The 17,351-nt window shown below is 39.7% G+C and overlaps 1 protein-coding gene across 1 annotated transcript in view; it reads right to left on the bottom strand.

The window, feature by feature from the left end:
* Positions 1 to 3,222: 3,222 nt before the first annotated feature.
* LOC308302051 (dual specificity calcium/calmodulin-dependent 3',5'-cyclic nucleotide phosphodiesterase 1C-like) overlaps positions 3,223 to 17,351 on the bottom strand; it is a gene marked incomplete at both ends in the record, with an annotated part of 499,975 nt that continues 485,846 nt past the window's right edge. The window contains one exon of the mRNA XM_080746221.1: positions 3,223 to 3,256. Within this exon, the coding sequence (XP_080602347.1) occupies positions 3,223 to 3,256 (34 nt within the window). The remainder of the gene's footprint in view (positions 3,257 to 17,351) is intronic.

Here is a 17,351-nt window from a genome sequence, read left to right as displayed (position 1 = left end):
CTGTATGTATAACACAGCATGAGCTATACCTGTTCAAAGATCGCACTTTCGAAGGCTTCCTACAGCGCCACCATTTGGCCGATTGCTGTATAAAGTAATAGCACACGTCGCCACTGTAAGCTGAACACATTGATGTTTTTATTTTCATTTTCTCATTAAGTATGTAGGAGTAGAAAGGAACCGAAGTTTTGAGGAGAACTTGATATAGTATAGGAATAAATAAATATAGCTGCAAGCAGCGATAAAGTGGCCAAGGCATAAATAGCAGGAAAGCAAAAAGGCATCAAGGGAAAGCAAAGAAGAAATCAAAGAAAAACTGGAAGCAGTGTTCTTCCGAACAGGTCTCCGGCAGGTCAGGTGTTTTTTTTTTGGCCTAGTGGTGACTATAATAGGCCAAAGTCAAAAGGGTACCACGTGTTCTTTGGCCTTTCACGGCAATCGGACGCTGCATGCGGGATTTGAGGCATTTTGTTCCAAAAATGGGTTTTGCAAAAATTGACCCGCTGGTGGCGCTATAACAGGCCAATGTGAGAAGGGTGGCATCTGTTCCTTGGCCTAGTGGGAATGTGCGTGCAAAATCTCACACAAATAGCAGGCTGCGTTTGAGACATTTTGTTCAAAAAGGAGCAATCCTGCAAACCTTGGAATTCAATGTTAGCCAATTAGATAGAATATGATATTGGACAAATCCGTCATGATTACATCACTGTAGAGATACTGTGTGCCCATTTGTGTGATTATCGGATAAAATCTGAAGGAGTAATATCGAAGAATGCGTTTTCGGCCTTCTGGTGGCGCTATAAATGACAGACTCTGCCGATTTTACACTAATCGGCATAGTTATTGGTGAAAGCACAAATTGACCTCTACACAACATGTATGCAAAAGACTATATGCAACAGACATAAAATAGTTCCAAAGAACTCCTCAAGGTTTTAACTCAATATCTTTATTTTCCAACTTTTTCATTAGTTGTCTTTGTTGAAGAGTTGGTCATCAGGTTGTAAACCTTCAAAACAGAGGGTTAACAACCTAGCCATTTTCAGGCATGTCTTTTAAATCACAATGTTTTCAAATAATTCAAGTAGTAAACGTCTTCAAATAAAGTTTTTAAACATTAAGTCTGAACCCAAACCAGCACACGGAAACAGTTCTCAAGGTGAAAACGCAATAAGCGTTGTTTTATTCAAAACCCCTAAAACATGAAATAAAGTTCTTCCCAAAACCGGGGCTTTTAACTCAAAATATGCTTCTTTCCAGAACTTAACAAACAGGGGTTACATTCGAAACATATGTTTCACAGTATGCTGTTGCTTCCATTAACACATGCCATTTCTCTTCCAAGACTCAGATGCAGCTCCTAATTTGCCTACAATGGGAACAGATAGAACCACCATTAGCAATGTGGCAAAATACAGAGCAAATGTGCGACAGAGGAGAACATAGTGGAGTTTTGCTTACTGCTCGATGGAAGAGTCCCTTCGAGAGCCAGCTACACAGTGAAGCAGAGCTCGGTGGTTAAGAGCAAAAACATTTGGATTGCCTGACTCGGAGAAGCTGTGTTGCGGCCAGGTGCTGACAAATCAAACTGATTGCAACAAGCAGCCATCTTAGCTGCTGCATTCTGGGAAATGTAGTTTTTCTGAAAACCAAGCAAAGCCATCAGTTAGATTCAGTTCACATGCAAAAAACAGGGCCTGGATAAAAAAAATAAGAAAAATCAACTAATCAGCCGATCTACAAGGTTAAAACAAAATAAAGTCAACAGATCTGCTGATTTGGAGGTTGTGATTTGCCATCCAATTTGCGTGATTTTAGGCCAAAATCTGTAGGAGCAGTGTTGTAAAATGTGTTTTGCAAAAATCTGTCTGATGGTGGCGCTAGAGAGGGGCATGTGTGAAATCAGGGACGGAGGTTGTGATTTGACAATCAATTTGCGTGATTTTAGGCCAAAATCTGTAGGAGCAGTGTTCGCAAATGTTTTGCAAGAATCGGCCTCATGGTGGCGCTGGAGGGCCATGTGAGAAATCAGGCAGCCAAGGAGTGTGTGCAAAGTTTGGCATGGATAGGGGCAATGGTAACGGAGATATGAATAGGGCAAAAGTATGATGTCACACGGACAGAGTGACAGCCGGTGGAGGTTTCGATAGTAACTGCGACCTAACAGTCGCAATAATACTCACATCTCTTTAGTTAAATGCTTACATTGAAGAAAGAGATGAGGCCACACCCCAAACAATAGTGGACACAGGCAATAATCCACAACTGCACACTCCTGACAATATAAAACACATTCTCACTGTAAACGATAGAACCAAAATAACACAGTAAAACGGTAAAAGAGACCATACAAAATACAAGCAAACAGTCTTACCGGTTAACAGAGCAGCACACACTCAACTCAGCAGTGTTTTGTTCAAACTGTTCAGATGGATTCAATCGGCCGACGCCCAACAAGCAACCATCTTAGCTGCTGCATTCTGGGAAATGTAGTTTTTCTGAAAACCAAACAATTAAGATTCAGTTCACAGGCAAAAAAACTAAAAAAATCAACTAATCAGCCGATCTACAAGCTTAAAACTAAATAAAGTCGACAAATCTGCTTATCTACAAGCAATAATTACATTACCGAAATGAATCTTTTTACATTCCAATCCCAAAACCAGAAACAAACATTTCCGAGCCACATGTTCACTTACCAATTATCTTAGTCACGCAGCCTCAGTGTCAATATCAGAGTTGGTCAGGTGGATCTAAAAGCAATATAGTGTGGGTTAAATATAAATGGAGCAATGCTGTTAGAAATTGGAATAGTCTTGAAATGAAATGTGTACAAACCTGCAGCAGCTCCAATGAGGTTACTGAACAAACTGAAAAAAGACTGGCTTTATACAGGGTGTGGTGATTACGAATGCTCTGCAGCTGTGACTCAGGGACCGTGGTCAAAACATTGCATGTGAAAAATAAGAATATATTCCATTTGAAAAATAAAATAAAATGACTGTAATTCCCGCTGAACCGTGGGTTACAAGTGCACAAGTGCACAGTGCACTAACCTACATTATTGCAAAGTGTGATTTAAATGTGACTTTGAATGTATGTTTTAGAGGCAGAAGAATAACGCACGCACGCACGCACGCACGCACGCACGCACGCACGCACGCACGCACGCACGCACACACACACACACACACACACACACACACACACACACACACACACACACACACACACACACACACACACACACACACACCTGTGCCTAACCATTCTGCATTAGAGGTGGGATTTATGGCTATTTGAAGTGAGACAGTACCATCGATCATAAAATGTGTGTGTAAATTAAGCTACCTTGACTGTTGTTATTCATAAAACACCTAAAAAAAACATGCAGGCAACAATGAACTCGCTCCTCCACTTGTTCTCTCTCTCTCACTCACTCACTGTACTCAGTCAGTACTCAGTGGAGTAGCAAGGAGATGTTGAATTGGGGGGAGGGGGTCTCCCCCCCAAATGAACGGCTCTCTACTGCGCGAACCGGATCCCAACGTTCACTTCAAAGAGCCGTTCAAAAGATTTGATTCGTTCGCGAACGTCCCAGCTCTATTCTGCATCTAGCCTAAGGACCAGATCATGGGAAAACCCTACTCACGTCAGGGTGGGGGGTCCCCAGTTCAAATATGATTCTTTTTGGTTTCAGTGATATTTGGACTTACCCTCTACGGTAGTTCATCATGAAAATGTTACTTTGCATGTATGTTTTAGAGGCAGAAGAATAATTTGCATACAACTTGCAATGTTGATTGAACTATTAAAAAAGCATGTTTCAATGTTTAAAAAATCCGATCTGACAGATCTTTAGATATTGGTCCAAAGTTCATGTAAAAAAAGTTCCGTGCACATGACGCGAAAGTTCCGGAATAAAAGCGGGTTTAAGTGTTTTACGAACTGCTCCAAAAGGCGGAAAATCGAAGGGCGGAGCTTACTTAACAAAGACACAGATGTCTTCAGCTTGAGTCAAGGCACGCGTGTAAGCAAGTTGCATGTCTTCAAACCAAACGAGGCATGACTTATGCCCCTTTAAAGTTTGAGTTTTCAAACGCTTCGTATAGCGCCCCCCTTTGGCCAATTGGAGTAAGATTGCTTTCAGTGATATTTGGACTAATCCTCTACATATTTGCCAAATGCCATGAACGTGTCACTTTGCATGTATGATTTAGAGGCAGAAGAATAATTTGCATATAACTGCAACATTGAGTGAATTATTAAAAAATAATGTTTCGCTTTAAAGAAAATCCGCCTGAGTTTTCAGACCGTATTGGTCCAAAGTTCATGTAAAAAAAGTTTCGCGCTCATTACGCGAAAATCCCAGGAGGAGATACATTTTTACTGTTTTTCATATAATTCAAAATTGTGGGAGAAGTAAAGGTCAGAGGTCAAAAGTCAGAGCGTAAAAGTTGTTCGGCATGAGGAGACGCATAAGTGTATACAGGTTCCATTGCTGTACCTGAAACAGGGCATGAGCTACACCAGTTCAAAGTTTGCACTTTCGAAGGCTTCCTACAGCGCCACCCTTTGGCCGATTGTTGCGAGCTTCGCGTTTTAGCCGTTTGGCATAGTCCTCTGCCATACTGCCGAGTTTCGTAAAAAGCGACTGCACGGTCTAGCCGCTAGAGCAAAAGTGGCGGAATAATAATAATAATAATAAATATAGCTGCAAGCAGCGATAAAGTGGCCAAGGCAAAAGCATCAAGGGAAAGCAAAGAAGACATCAAAGAGAAACTAGAAGCAGTGTTCTTCCGAACAGGTCAGGTGTTTTTTTTGGCCCACTGGTGACTCTATAACAGGCCAATGTGAGAAGGGTGGCATCTGTTCCTTGGCCTAGTGGGAATGTGTGTGCAAAATCTCACACACATAGTAGGCTGCGTTTGAGACAATTTGTTCAAAAAGGAGCAATCCTGCAAACCTTGGAATTCAATTTTAGCCAATTAGATAGAATATGATATCGGACAAATCCGTCATGATCACATCACTGTAGAGATACTGTGTACTGATTTGTGTGATTTTCTGTCTATAGCTGCAGAGCGAGATGAACAAATCTCAGTGAGAGTTGCAAGGGCCCCATAGCCTAGTGCAGTGTTTGTTATTTTTGCCTTTTTCTTGAGTTTTGCCTTTTGTTCCCGTTCCCGAGTTCTTCATTTTTAGATTTTTGGCAAAGTTTATTTTTGCCATTTTTGAATTTTGGGTTTCACTGTACAACTGCATGGTGGGGGCTGGATAAATAAAAATCTTAACGAGACACAAATTGCTTATTATAAGCAGACATGGCAACCCAGAACCCAACTACTGACACTTTAATGCAAGGACAACAGGAAATCAAATGATGTTTTTCAGGACAGCTTTTTCAGCCCCCGCCTTTTTCAGGATATGAACAGGATAACAGGGGCGGTGCCAGGAATAACATGAATATATAGAGATAAATAGTAATACTGAATAAAAGTACGAAGGTATTGGCATCAACTTGAATTTTTTTGAAAATAGCAGATCTACAAGCTCACAATGCAATGCAACGCATGAGCATTTACTGGAGTAGCCTAGAAGTAAGACTATACAAGTGAAGTATAAAATACCTCAAAATTATACTAAGGATAGTATTTGAGTAAATGTACTCAGTTACTTTTACACCCCTGGCATTGTAGACCCAGATGCTTGTGAAACATGATAAAGAAATAGTCATGCAATAGTATGAATTTCAGTTTATTTACACAAAGGATTTGCAATTGCAAAATATTTGGCAGCATTATTTTCTGTAAGTGGCTAGCAGAGTCAGACTTAACTAAACTTAAATTGTTTTTATTGAAAAACGTTGAGGGGAAGGCGGCTGGGGGTCAAAACTTGGAACTTTAGACGCTCACATGGGGCTGCCGTCCTGTGGGCAGAGCAGACTATGGATTCCAATTGGGGGGTGTTGGAACCCAGCCAGCCTAGGTGGGGGAGGGAGAGAGAAATGAGGTGAGCTTCAGAATAATTACAGTTGAGCCACAAGTTAGAGAAGAGGTGTTCAATCTGCCCGTTCCACACAATTCAGAATAATGAACCCACTTACACTGCCGTTCTTTGGCTTCAATGAAGCAATCTGGGAGCTGGTACTGATTGTCAGCTGATTGTCAGATGGGCTTCAGGTGTGAGGCTGAGCTTCCCCTGCATGGTTTGAAACAATAAACGAATAAATGAATGCACTCAAACATCATTACTTTATAAATAAACTCAAAGTCATTACTTCAAAATCAAATCAAACTAGGAATGAGTGTCACTGCGGCTGCTTTTTCCTACCCATAACCATAGGTCAGACAGGATTGTGTCAGTCTTTCTGCAGGCTCGCCATCTTTCAGATTCAGTTCTAGGCAATAAACCTGGCCTGGATCAAAGAAAAAGGCCAAATGAATAGAAAAACAACAAATTCAAATAATCTGCTGCACTACAGGCTTGAAACAAAATAATTCCATTAATCTCCCCAACTAGGCATTGGCATTAAACTCAAAATACATCAATTCAATAATCAACGTTGCAGCTAACATACAAGCATTACATTCCAAAAGAAATCGTTTAACATTTAGATACCAACACCAAAAACAACATAACATTTCAGAGCACATGGTCAGCTTACCAAGTGACACATTGTTCCTCCATCATACACAGCCAGTGTATCGAGTGGATCAGGTAGGTATGTTCAGGTGAGGTAAATCTAAAAGACAAATTATAGTATGGGTAAGTATAATGAATGAAACTGTTAGAAATTGGAATAGTTGTTGGAATAATGAACAGTGTACAGACCTGCAGCTGCTGCATAATGTAGCAGTGAGTAGCAGCAACCACCAGCACCATGCGGCTTCAAACAATCTGAGAGGGGGGGAGTGGCCTCAACTCAACCACTATTTATACCCTTGCTTAAGAAGGTTGCCATGTTTGGTCGGGTTGCCATGTTCAGTTGCAGTACCAGGGTTTTCACGGCAAAATGTTGTAAAATGTATTTTAAATGCATGAGGTAAGGCTTGAACAGGGGACTTCTGGAATGATAGACAAAGGCCTTACCATGTGAGCTATGCACAGCTCTGCACAGTGAGAAAATATTACTTTAAATGTTTGTTTTAGAAGCAGAAGAATAATTTGCATAAAACTTGCAATGTTGATAGAATTATTAAAAAAGCATGTTTCAATTTTAAAAAAATCCGATCTGACAGATCTTTAGATATTGGTCCAAAGTTCATGTAAAAAAAGTTCTGTGCACGTGACGCGAAAGTTCCGGAATAAAAGATGGTTTAAGTGTTTTACGAACTGCTCCAAAAGGCGGAAAATCGAAGGGCGGAGCTTACTTAACAAAGACACAGATGTCTTCAGCTTGAGTCAAGGCACGCGTGTAAGCAAGTTGCATGTCTTCAAACAAAACGAGGCATGACTTATGCCCCTTTAAAGTTTGAGTTTTCAAACGCTTCGTATAGCGCCCCCCTTTGGCCAATTGGAGTAAGATTGCTTTCAGTGATATTTGGACTAACCCTCGACATATTTGCCAAATGCCATGAACGTGTCACTTTGCATGTATGATTTAGAGGCAGAAGAATAATTTGCATAAAACTGCAACATTGAGTGAATTATTAAAAAATAATGTTTCGCTTTAAAGAAAATCCGGCCGCTGTGCGATGACCGTGTTGGTCCAAAGTTCATGTAAAAAAAGTTTTGCGCACGTTACGCGAAAATCCCAGGAGGAGATAGATTTTGACTGTTTTTCATATAATTCAAAATTGTGGGAGAGGTAAAGGTCAGAGGTCAAAAGTCAGAGCGTAAAAGTTGTTCGGCATGAGGAGACGCATACGTGTATACAGGTTTCATTGCTGTACCTGAAACAGGGCATGAGCTACACCAGTTCAAAGTTTGCACTTTCGAAGGCTTCCTACAGCGCCACCCTTTGGCCGATTGTTGCGAGCTTCGCGTTTTAGCCGTTTGGCATAGTCCTCTGCCATACTGCCATGAACGTGTCACTTTGCATGTATGATTTAGAGGCAGAAGAATAATTTGCATGAAACTGCATTATACGGTTAATTATTAAAAAATAATGTTTCGCTTTAAAGAAAATCCGGCCGCTGTGCGATGACCGTGTTGGTCCAAAGTTCATGTAAAAAAAGTTTTGCGCACGTTACGCGAAAATCCCAGGAGGAGATAGATTTTGACTGTTTTTCATATAATTCAAAATTGTGGGAGAGGTAAAGGTCAGAGGTCAAAAGTCAGAGCGTAAAAGTTGTTCGGCATGAGGAGACGCATAAGTGTATACAGGTTTCATTGCTGTACCTGAAACAGGGCAAGAGCTACACCAGTTCAAAGTTTGCACTTTCGAAGGCTTCCTACAGCGCCACCCTTTGGCCGATTGTTGCGAGCTTCGCGTTTTAGCCGTTTGGCATAGTCCTCTGCCATACTGCCGAGTTTCGTAAAAAGCGACTGCACGGTCTAGCCGCTAGAGCAAAAGTGGCGGAAGAATAATAATAATAATAATAATAATAGTGCTGAAGTCCAATAACAATGAGTGGCCAAGGCATTGCCACTTCGTGGCCTTGGCCACTAATAATAATAGTGCTGAAGTCCAATAACAATGAGTGGCCAAGGCTTTTGCCACTTCGTGGCCTTGGCCACTAACTAGAAAAATATTGTTCCTTCGAAACAATTGTGGGCTCGCTTCAAGCCGGAAAACAATGGCTATAAAAGCACAAAATGTCAAGATCGCAGGCAGTGCTCTCTTTGACGTTACTGACGTCAAAGATTGGTCCATTTTGTTCCAAAAATGTGTTGTGCAAAAGTTGACCCGCTGGTGGCGCTATAACAGGCCAATGTGAGAAGGTTGGTATCTGTTCCTTGACCTATTGGGAATGTGCTTGCAAGATTTCACGCACATCCCAGGCTGTGTTCATGATTTGAGGTGTTTTTGGCTTTGGACACTTTATCGCTGCTTGCAGCTATATTTATTATTATTATTTTATAATTTTTTGTGTGCACTTCATAGGCATGTTAGATAAAGGTCCTTAGATTGCGTGTAGAATGTTTCATGCAAATTGCAAAAAAAATCCTAGAATAAAAACGGGTTTAAGCGTTTTACAAACTGCTCAAAATTATATAGCGCCCCCCTTTGGCCATTTGGGGTAAGATTGGTTTCAGTGATATTTGAACTAACCCTCTACACTATTTTGTCATGAAAATGTGACTTTGCTTGTATGTTTTAGAGGCAGAAGAATAATTTGCATAAAAATGCAATATTGTTTGAATTATTTAAAAAAGCATGTTTCAATGTTAAAGAAATCCGATCTGACAGATCTTTAGATATCGGTCCAAAGTTCATGTAAAAAAATGTTTTGTGCACGTGACGTGAAAATTTCAGAATAAAAGCGGGTTTACGCGTTTTACAAACTGCTCAAAGTGGCGGAAAATCGAAGGGCGGAGCTTACTTAACAACGACACAGATGTCTTCCGCTTGAGTCAAAGCACGCGTGTAACAAGTTGCATGTCTTCAAACGAAACGAGTCATGACTTATGCCCGTTTGAAGTTTGAATTTTCAAACACTTCGTATAGCGCCCCCCTTTGGCCGATTGGAATAAAATTGGTTTCAGTGATACTTTGACTAACCCTCCACATCTTTGCCAAATGCCATGAACGTGTAACTTTGCATGCATGATTTAGAGGCAGAAGAATAATTTGCATAAAACCGCAATATTTATTGAATTATTAAAAAATGATATTTCACTTTAAAAGAAATCCGCCGAGATAAATCTGACCGTATTGGTCCAAAGTTCATGTAAAAAAGTTTCGTGCGCGTATCGAAAAAAACCCAGGAGGAGATAGATTTTTACTGTTTTTCATATAATTCCGAATTGTGGGAGACCTAAAGGTCAGAGGTCAAAAGTTAGAGGGTAAAAGTTGTTTGGCATGAGGAGACGCATAAGTGTATACAGGTTTCATGGCTGTATGTATAACACAGCATGAGCTATACCTGTTCAAAGTTCGCACTTTCGAAGGCTTCCTACAGCGCCACCATTTGGCCGATTGCTGTAAAAAGTAATAGCACACTGCGCCACAGTAAGCTGAACACATTGATGTTTTTATTTTCATTTTCTCACTAAGTATGTAGGAGCAGAAAGGAACCGAAGTTCCCGTCTACTATATGACTGCCTGATAGATAAATAAATAATGACAATATCTAAAGTGTGCTCGCCTTATAGGCGAGCCCACAATGACAATATCTAAAGTGTGCTCGCCTTTAGGCGAGCCCACAACTAGAAAAATATTGTTCCTTCTAAACAATTGTGGGCTCGCTTCAAGCCAGAAAACAATGGCTATAAAAGTACAAAATGTCAAGATCGCAGGCAGTGCTCTCTTTGACGTTACTGACGTCAAAGATTGGTCCATTTTGTTCCAAAAATGTGTTGTGCAAAAGTTGACCCGCTGGTGGCGCTATAACAGGCCAATGTAAGAAGGGTGGTATCTGTTCCTTGACCTATTGGGAATGTGCTTGCAAGATTTCACCTAAATTGCAGGCTGTGTTCATGATTTGAGGTGTTTTTGGCTTTGGCAACTTTATCGCTGCTTGCAGCTATATTCATTATTATTATTTTTTTTTGTGTGTGTGCACTTCATAAGCATATTAGATAAAGGTCCTTAGATTGTGTGTAGAATGTTTCATGCAAATTGCAAAAATAAATCCTAACGGGTTTAAGCGTTTCACAAACTGCTCAAAATGATATAGCGCCCCCCTTTGGCCAATTGGGGTAAGATTGGTTTTAGTGATATTTGGACTAACACTCTACATCTTTGCCAAATGCCATGAACATGTTACTTTGCATGTATGATTTAGAGGCAGAAGAATAATTTGCATAAAACTGCAATATTCATTGAATTTATTTAAAAAAGCATGTTTCAATTTGAAAGAAATCCGATCTGACAGATCTTTAGATATCGGTCCAAAGTTCACGTAAAAAAAGTTTTGTGCACGTGGAGCGAAAATTCCAGAATAAAAGCGGGTTTACGCGTTTTACAAACTGCTCAAAATGGCGGAAAATCAAAGGGCGGAGCTTACTTAACAACGACACAGATGTCTTCCGCTCGAGTCAAAGCACGCGTGTAACAAGTTGCATGTCTTCAAACGAAACGAGTCATGACTTATGCCCGTTTGAAGTTTGAATTTTCAAACGCTTCGTATAGCGCCCCCCTTTGGCCGATTGGAATAAAATTGGTTTCAGTGATACTTTGACTAACCCTCCACATCTTTGCCAAATGCCATGAACGTGTAACTTTGCATGTATGATTTAGAGGCCGAAGAATAATTTGCATAAAACCGCAATATTGATAGAATTATTAAAAAATTATATTTCACTTTAAAATAAATCCGCCGAGATTAGTTTGACCGTATTGGTCCAAAGTTCATGTGAAAAAAGTTTTGTGCGCGTATCGAAAAAAACCCAGGAGGAGATAGATTTTTACTGTTTTTCATATAATTCCGAATTGTGGGAGACCTAAAGGTCAGAGGTCAAAAGTTAGAGGGTAAAAGTTGTTCGGCATGAGGAGACGCATAAGTGTATACAGGTTTCATGGCTGTATGTATAACACAGCATGAGCTATACCTGTTCAAAGATCGCACTTTCGAAGGCTTCCTACAGCGCCACCATTTGGCTGATTGCTATAAAAAATAATAGCACACTTCGCCACTGTAAACTGAACACATTGATGTTTTTATTTTCATTTTCTCACTAAGTATGTAGGAGTAGAAAGGAACCGAAGTTTTGAGGAGAACTTGATATAGTATAGGAATAAATAACTAGAAAATGTGCAATTTGGGAAATTGCGAGTGTGGTTGCCTGCCCTGCCGCCCCCTATGGGTCGAACTGGAAATGCTTTTGGGGATTTGTTGAATATCCCACCCGTGACTTGTGGTTAAAATTTGGTGTTGACTGGATGTTTCGTTTCTGATTTATGGCTACTTCTTACGAAACGGGCTCCTCCCGCTAACTTTGGAACCCTGTTACGGAAGAATGGTATGGACTATCGAAATATCCTTTGAATATGTTTATCGCATGGGTCCATAGATCATGTGTACCGATTTTTGTGACATTTGGAGAAAATATGTAGGAAAAGGAGCAAAAAGTGTGTTTTGAAGAAAATTCAAAATGGCGGAAAATCTATCCTGACGCAAATGGGCGTGGCCTATATGAGGAGATGCGTCATGACCCAAGGAATCCAGGGAAAAAATAATTTTAATTTTCCGACCTACGGTTCAAGAGTTATAAGCCAAAACGTAAAGTGAGCTGTTATAGCGCCACCATGAGGCCGAGTGATGTATTTATAATTTGATTAATTCTTGCAATAATTATGAATCTCCTCTCCAAGTTTTGAAACTGTAGCTCCTATTGTTTGCGAGAGAAAAATAATCTAATGTGAGTTTTTGCAATTCCCATTATAAGTCAATGGGGAAAATTAATTCACTAATAAATTAATATCAATTAAACGATACAACTTTTCTCTTAGAAAAGTAATAGCACACTATTCCCGATCAAGCCGGTCGATTTGACATATGGCGCGAGTGTGTGGCGCAAAAACTGTGGGAGGAGATTCGCGCCGAAAAAAAGGTTACATTGAAAGAATAAAGTTTCCCTAGAACTATAGTGTGTTGCCCTGTTGGGCAACCACACTAACTAGAAAAATATTGTTCCTTCGAAACAATTGTGGGCTCGCTTCAAGCCGGAAAACAATGGCTATAAAAGCACAAAATGTCAAGATCGCAGGCAGTGCTCTCTTTGACGTTACTGACGTCAAAGATTGGTCCATTTTGTTCCAAAAATGTGTTGTGCAAAAGTTGACCCGCTGGTGGCGCTATAACAGGCCAATGTGAGAAGGTTGGTATCTGTTCCTTGACCTATTGGGAATGTGCTTGCAAGATTTCACGCACATCCCAGGCTGTGTTCATGATTTGAGGTGTTTTTGGCTTTGGACACTTTATCGCTGCTTGCAGCTATATTTATTATTATTATTTTATAATTTTTTGTGTGCACTTCATAGGCATGTTAGATAAAGGTCCTTAGATTGTGTGTAGAATGTTTCATGCAAATTGCAAAAAAAATCCTAGAATAAAAACGGGTTTAAGCGTTTTACAAACTGCTCAAAATTATATAGCGCCCCCCTTTGGCCATTTGGGGTAAGATTGGTTTCAGTGATATTTGAACTAACCCTCTACACTATTTTGTCATGAAAATGTGACTTTGCTTGTATGTTTTAGAGGCAGAAGAATAATTTGCATAAAAATGCAATATTGTTTGAATTATTTAAAAAAGCATGTTTCAATGTTAAAGAAATCCGATCTGACAGATCTTTAGATATCGGTCCAAAGTTCATGTAAAAAAATGTTTTGTGCACGTGACGCGAAAATTCCAGAATAAAAGCGGGTTTACGCGTTTTACAAACTGCTCAAAGTGGCGGAAAATCGAAGGGCGGAGCTTACTTAACAACGACACAGATGTCTTCCGCTTGAGTCAAAGCACGCGTGTAACAAGTTGCATGTCTTCAAACGAAACGAGTCATGACTTATGCCCGTTTGAAGTTTGAATTTTCAAACGCTTCGTATAGCGCCCCCCTTTGGCCGATTGGAATAAAATTGGTTTCAGTGATACTTTGACTAACCCTCCACATCTTTGCCAAATGCCATGAACATGTAACTTTGCATGCATGATTTAGAGGCAGAAGAATAATTTGCATAAAACCGCAATATTTATTGAATTATTAAAAAATGATATTTCACTTTAAAAGAAATCCGCCGAGATAAATCTGACCGTATTGGTCCAAAGTTCATGTGAAAAAAGTTTCGTGCGCGTATCGAAAAAAACCCAGGAGGAGATAGATTTTTACTGTTTTTCATATAATTCCGAATTGTGGGAGACCTAAAGGTCAGAGGTCAAAAGTTAGAGGGTAAAAGTTGTTCGGCATGAGGAGACGCATAAGTGTATACAGGTTTCATGGCTGTATGTATAACACAGCATGAGCTATACCTGTTCAAAGATCACACTTTCGAAGGCTTCCTACAGCGCCACCATTTGGCCAATTGCTATAAAAAATAATAGCACACTTCGCCACTGTAAACTGAACACATTGATGTTTTTATTTTCATTTTCTCACTAAGTATGTAGGAGTAGAAAGGAACCGAAGTTTTTTGATACTTGCACTGACTGCCTAGTATAGAAATAACTAGAAAATATTGTTCCTTCGAAACAATTGTGGGCTCGCTTCAAGCCAGAAAACAATGGCTATAAAAGTACAAAATGTCAAGATCGCAGGCAGTGCTCTCTTTGACGTTACTGACGTCAAAGATTGGTAAATTTTGTTCCAAAAATGTGTTGTGCAAAAGTTGACCCGCTGGTGGCGCTATAACAGGCCAATGTAAGAAGGGTGGTATCTGTTCCTTGACCTATTGGGAATGTGCTTGCAAGATTTCACGCACATTGCAGGCTGTGTTCATGATTTGAGGTGTTTTTGGCTTTGGCCACTTTATCGCTGCTTGCAGCTATATTCATTATTATTATTTTTTTGTGTGTGTGCACTTCATAGGCATATTAGATAAAGGTCCTTAGATTGTGTGTAGAATGTTTCATGCAAATTGCAAAAAAAAAAAATCCTAACGGGTTTAAGCGTTTCACAAACTGCTCAAAATGATATAGCGCCCCCCTTTGGCCAATTGGGGTAAGATTGGTTTTAGTGATATTTGGACTAACACTCTACATCTTTGCCAAATGCCATGAACATGTTACTTTGCATGTATGATTTAGAGGCAGAAGAATAATTTGCATAAAACTGCAATATTCATTGAATTTATTTAAAAAAGCATGTTTCAATTTTAAAGAAATCCAATCTGACAGATCTTTAGATATCGGTCCAAAGTTGACGTAAAAAAAGTTTTGTGCACGTGGAGCGAAAATTCCAGAATAAAAGCGGGTTTACGCGTTTTACAAACTGCTCAAAATGGCGGAAAATCGAAGGGCGGAGCTTACTTAACAACGACACAGATGTCTTCCGCTTGAGTCAAAGCACGTGTGTAACAAGTTGCATGTCTTCAAACGAAACGAGTCATGACTTATGCCCGTTTGAAGTTAGAATTTTCAAACGCTTCGTATAGCGCCCCCCTTTGGCCGATTGGAATAAAATTGGTTTCAGTGATACTTTGACTAACCCTCCACATCTTTGCCAAATGCCATGAACGTGTAACTTTGCATGTATGATTTAGAGGCCGAAGAATAATTTGCATAAAACCGCAATATTGATTGAATTATTAAAAAATTATATTTCACTTTAAAAAAAATCTGGTTGATCAATCTGACCGTATTGGTCCAAAGTTCATGTGAAAAAAGTTGTGTGCACTTGACGCGAAAATCCCAGGAGGAGATAGATTTTTACTGTTTTTCATATTATTCCGAATTGTGGGAGACCTAAAGGTCAGAGGTCAAAAGTTAGAGGGTAAAAGTTGTTCGGCATGAGGAGACGCATAAGGGTATACAGGTTTCATGGCTGTACCTCAAACTCAGCATGAGCTATACCTGTTCAAAGATCGCACTTTCGAAGGCTTCCTACAGCGCCACCATTTGGCCGATTGCTGTAAAAAGTAATAGCACACTTCGCCACAGTAAGCTGAACACATTGATGTATTTATTTTCATTTTCTCACCAAGTATGTAGGAGTAGAATGGAACCGAAGATCCCGTCTACTATAAATAAATAAACAAATAAATAATGACAATATCTAAAGTGTGCTCGCCTTTAGGCGAGCCCACAACTAGAAAAATATTGTTCCTTCGAAACAATTGTGGGCTCGCTTCAAGCCGGAAAACAATGGCTATAAAAGCACAAAATGTCAAGATCGCAGGCAGTGCTCTCTTTGACGTTACTGACGTCAAAGATTGGTCCATTTTGTTCCAAAAATGTGTTGTGCAAAAGTTGACCCGCTGGTGGCGCTATAACAGGCCAATGTGAGAAAGTTGGTATCTGTTCCTTGACCTATTGGGAATGTGCTTGCAAGATTTCACGCACATCCCAGGCTGTGTTCATGATTTGAGGTGTTTTTGGCTTTGGACACTTTATCGCTGCTTGCAGCTATATTTATTATTATTATTTTATATTTTTTTTGTGTGCACTTCATAGGCATGTTAGATAAAGGTCCTTAGATTGCGTGTAGAATGTTTCATGCAAATTGCAAAAAAAATCCTAGAATAAAAACGGGTTTAAGCGTTTTACAAACTGCTCAAAATTATATAGCGCCCCCCTTTGGCCATTTGGGGTAAGATTGGTTTCAGTGATATTTGAACTAACCCTCTGCACTATTTTGTCATGAAAATGTGACTTTGCATGTATGTTTTAGAGGCAGAAGAATAATTTGCATAAAAATGCAATATTGTTTGAATTATTTAAAAAAGCATGTTTCAATGTTAAAGAAATCCGATCTGACAGATCTTTAGACATCGGTCCAAAGTTCACGTAAAAAAAGTTTTGTGCACGTGACGCGAACATTCCAGAATAAAAGCGGGTTTACGCGTTTTACAAACTGCTCAAAATGGAGGAAAATCGAAGGGCGGAGCTTACTTAACAACGACACAGATGTCTTCCGCTTGAGTCAAAGCACGCGTGTAACAAGTTGCATGTCTTCAAACAAAACGAGTCATGACTAATGCCCGTTTGAAGTTTGAATTTTCAGACGCTTTGTATAGCGCCCCCCTTTGGCCGAATGGAATAAAATTGGTTTCAGTGATACTTTGACTAACCCTCCACATCTTTGCGAAATGCCATGAACGTGTAACTTTGCATGTATGATTTAGAGGCAGAAGAATAATTTGCATAAAACCGCAATATATATTGAATTATTAAAAAATCATTATTTAACGTACAAACTTCTCACCACATAGCCTGTGTAGATATAGGTTCAAAGTTCATGTGAAAAAAAGTTTTGTGCACTTGACGCGAAAATCCCAGGAGGAGATAGATTTTTACTGTTTTTCATATAATTCCGAATTGTGGGAGACCTAAAGGTCAGAGGTCAAAAGTTAGAGGGTAAAAGTTGTTCGGCATGAGGAGACGCATAAGTGTATACAGGTTTCATGGCTGTATGTATAACACAGCATGAGCTATACCTGTTCAAAGATCGCACTTTCGAAGGCTTCCTACAGCGCCACCATTTGGCCGATTGCTATAAAAAATAATAGCACACTTCGCCACTGTAAACTGAACACATTGATGTTTTTATTTTCATTTTCTCACAAAGTATGTAGGAGAAGAAAGGAACCGAA

Source organism: Nannobrachium achirus, assembly GCF_963921795.1.
Source record: "Nannobrachium achirus genome assembly, chromosome: 17".
Taxonomy (NCBI): Eukaryota; Metazoa; Chordata; class Actinopteri; order Myctophiformes; family Myctophidae; genus Nannobrachium; species Nannobrachium achirus.
The sequence above is the reverse complement of the archived record's forward strand: the minus strand, read 5'-3'. Positions and strand labels throughout refer to the sequence as shown.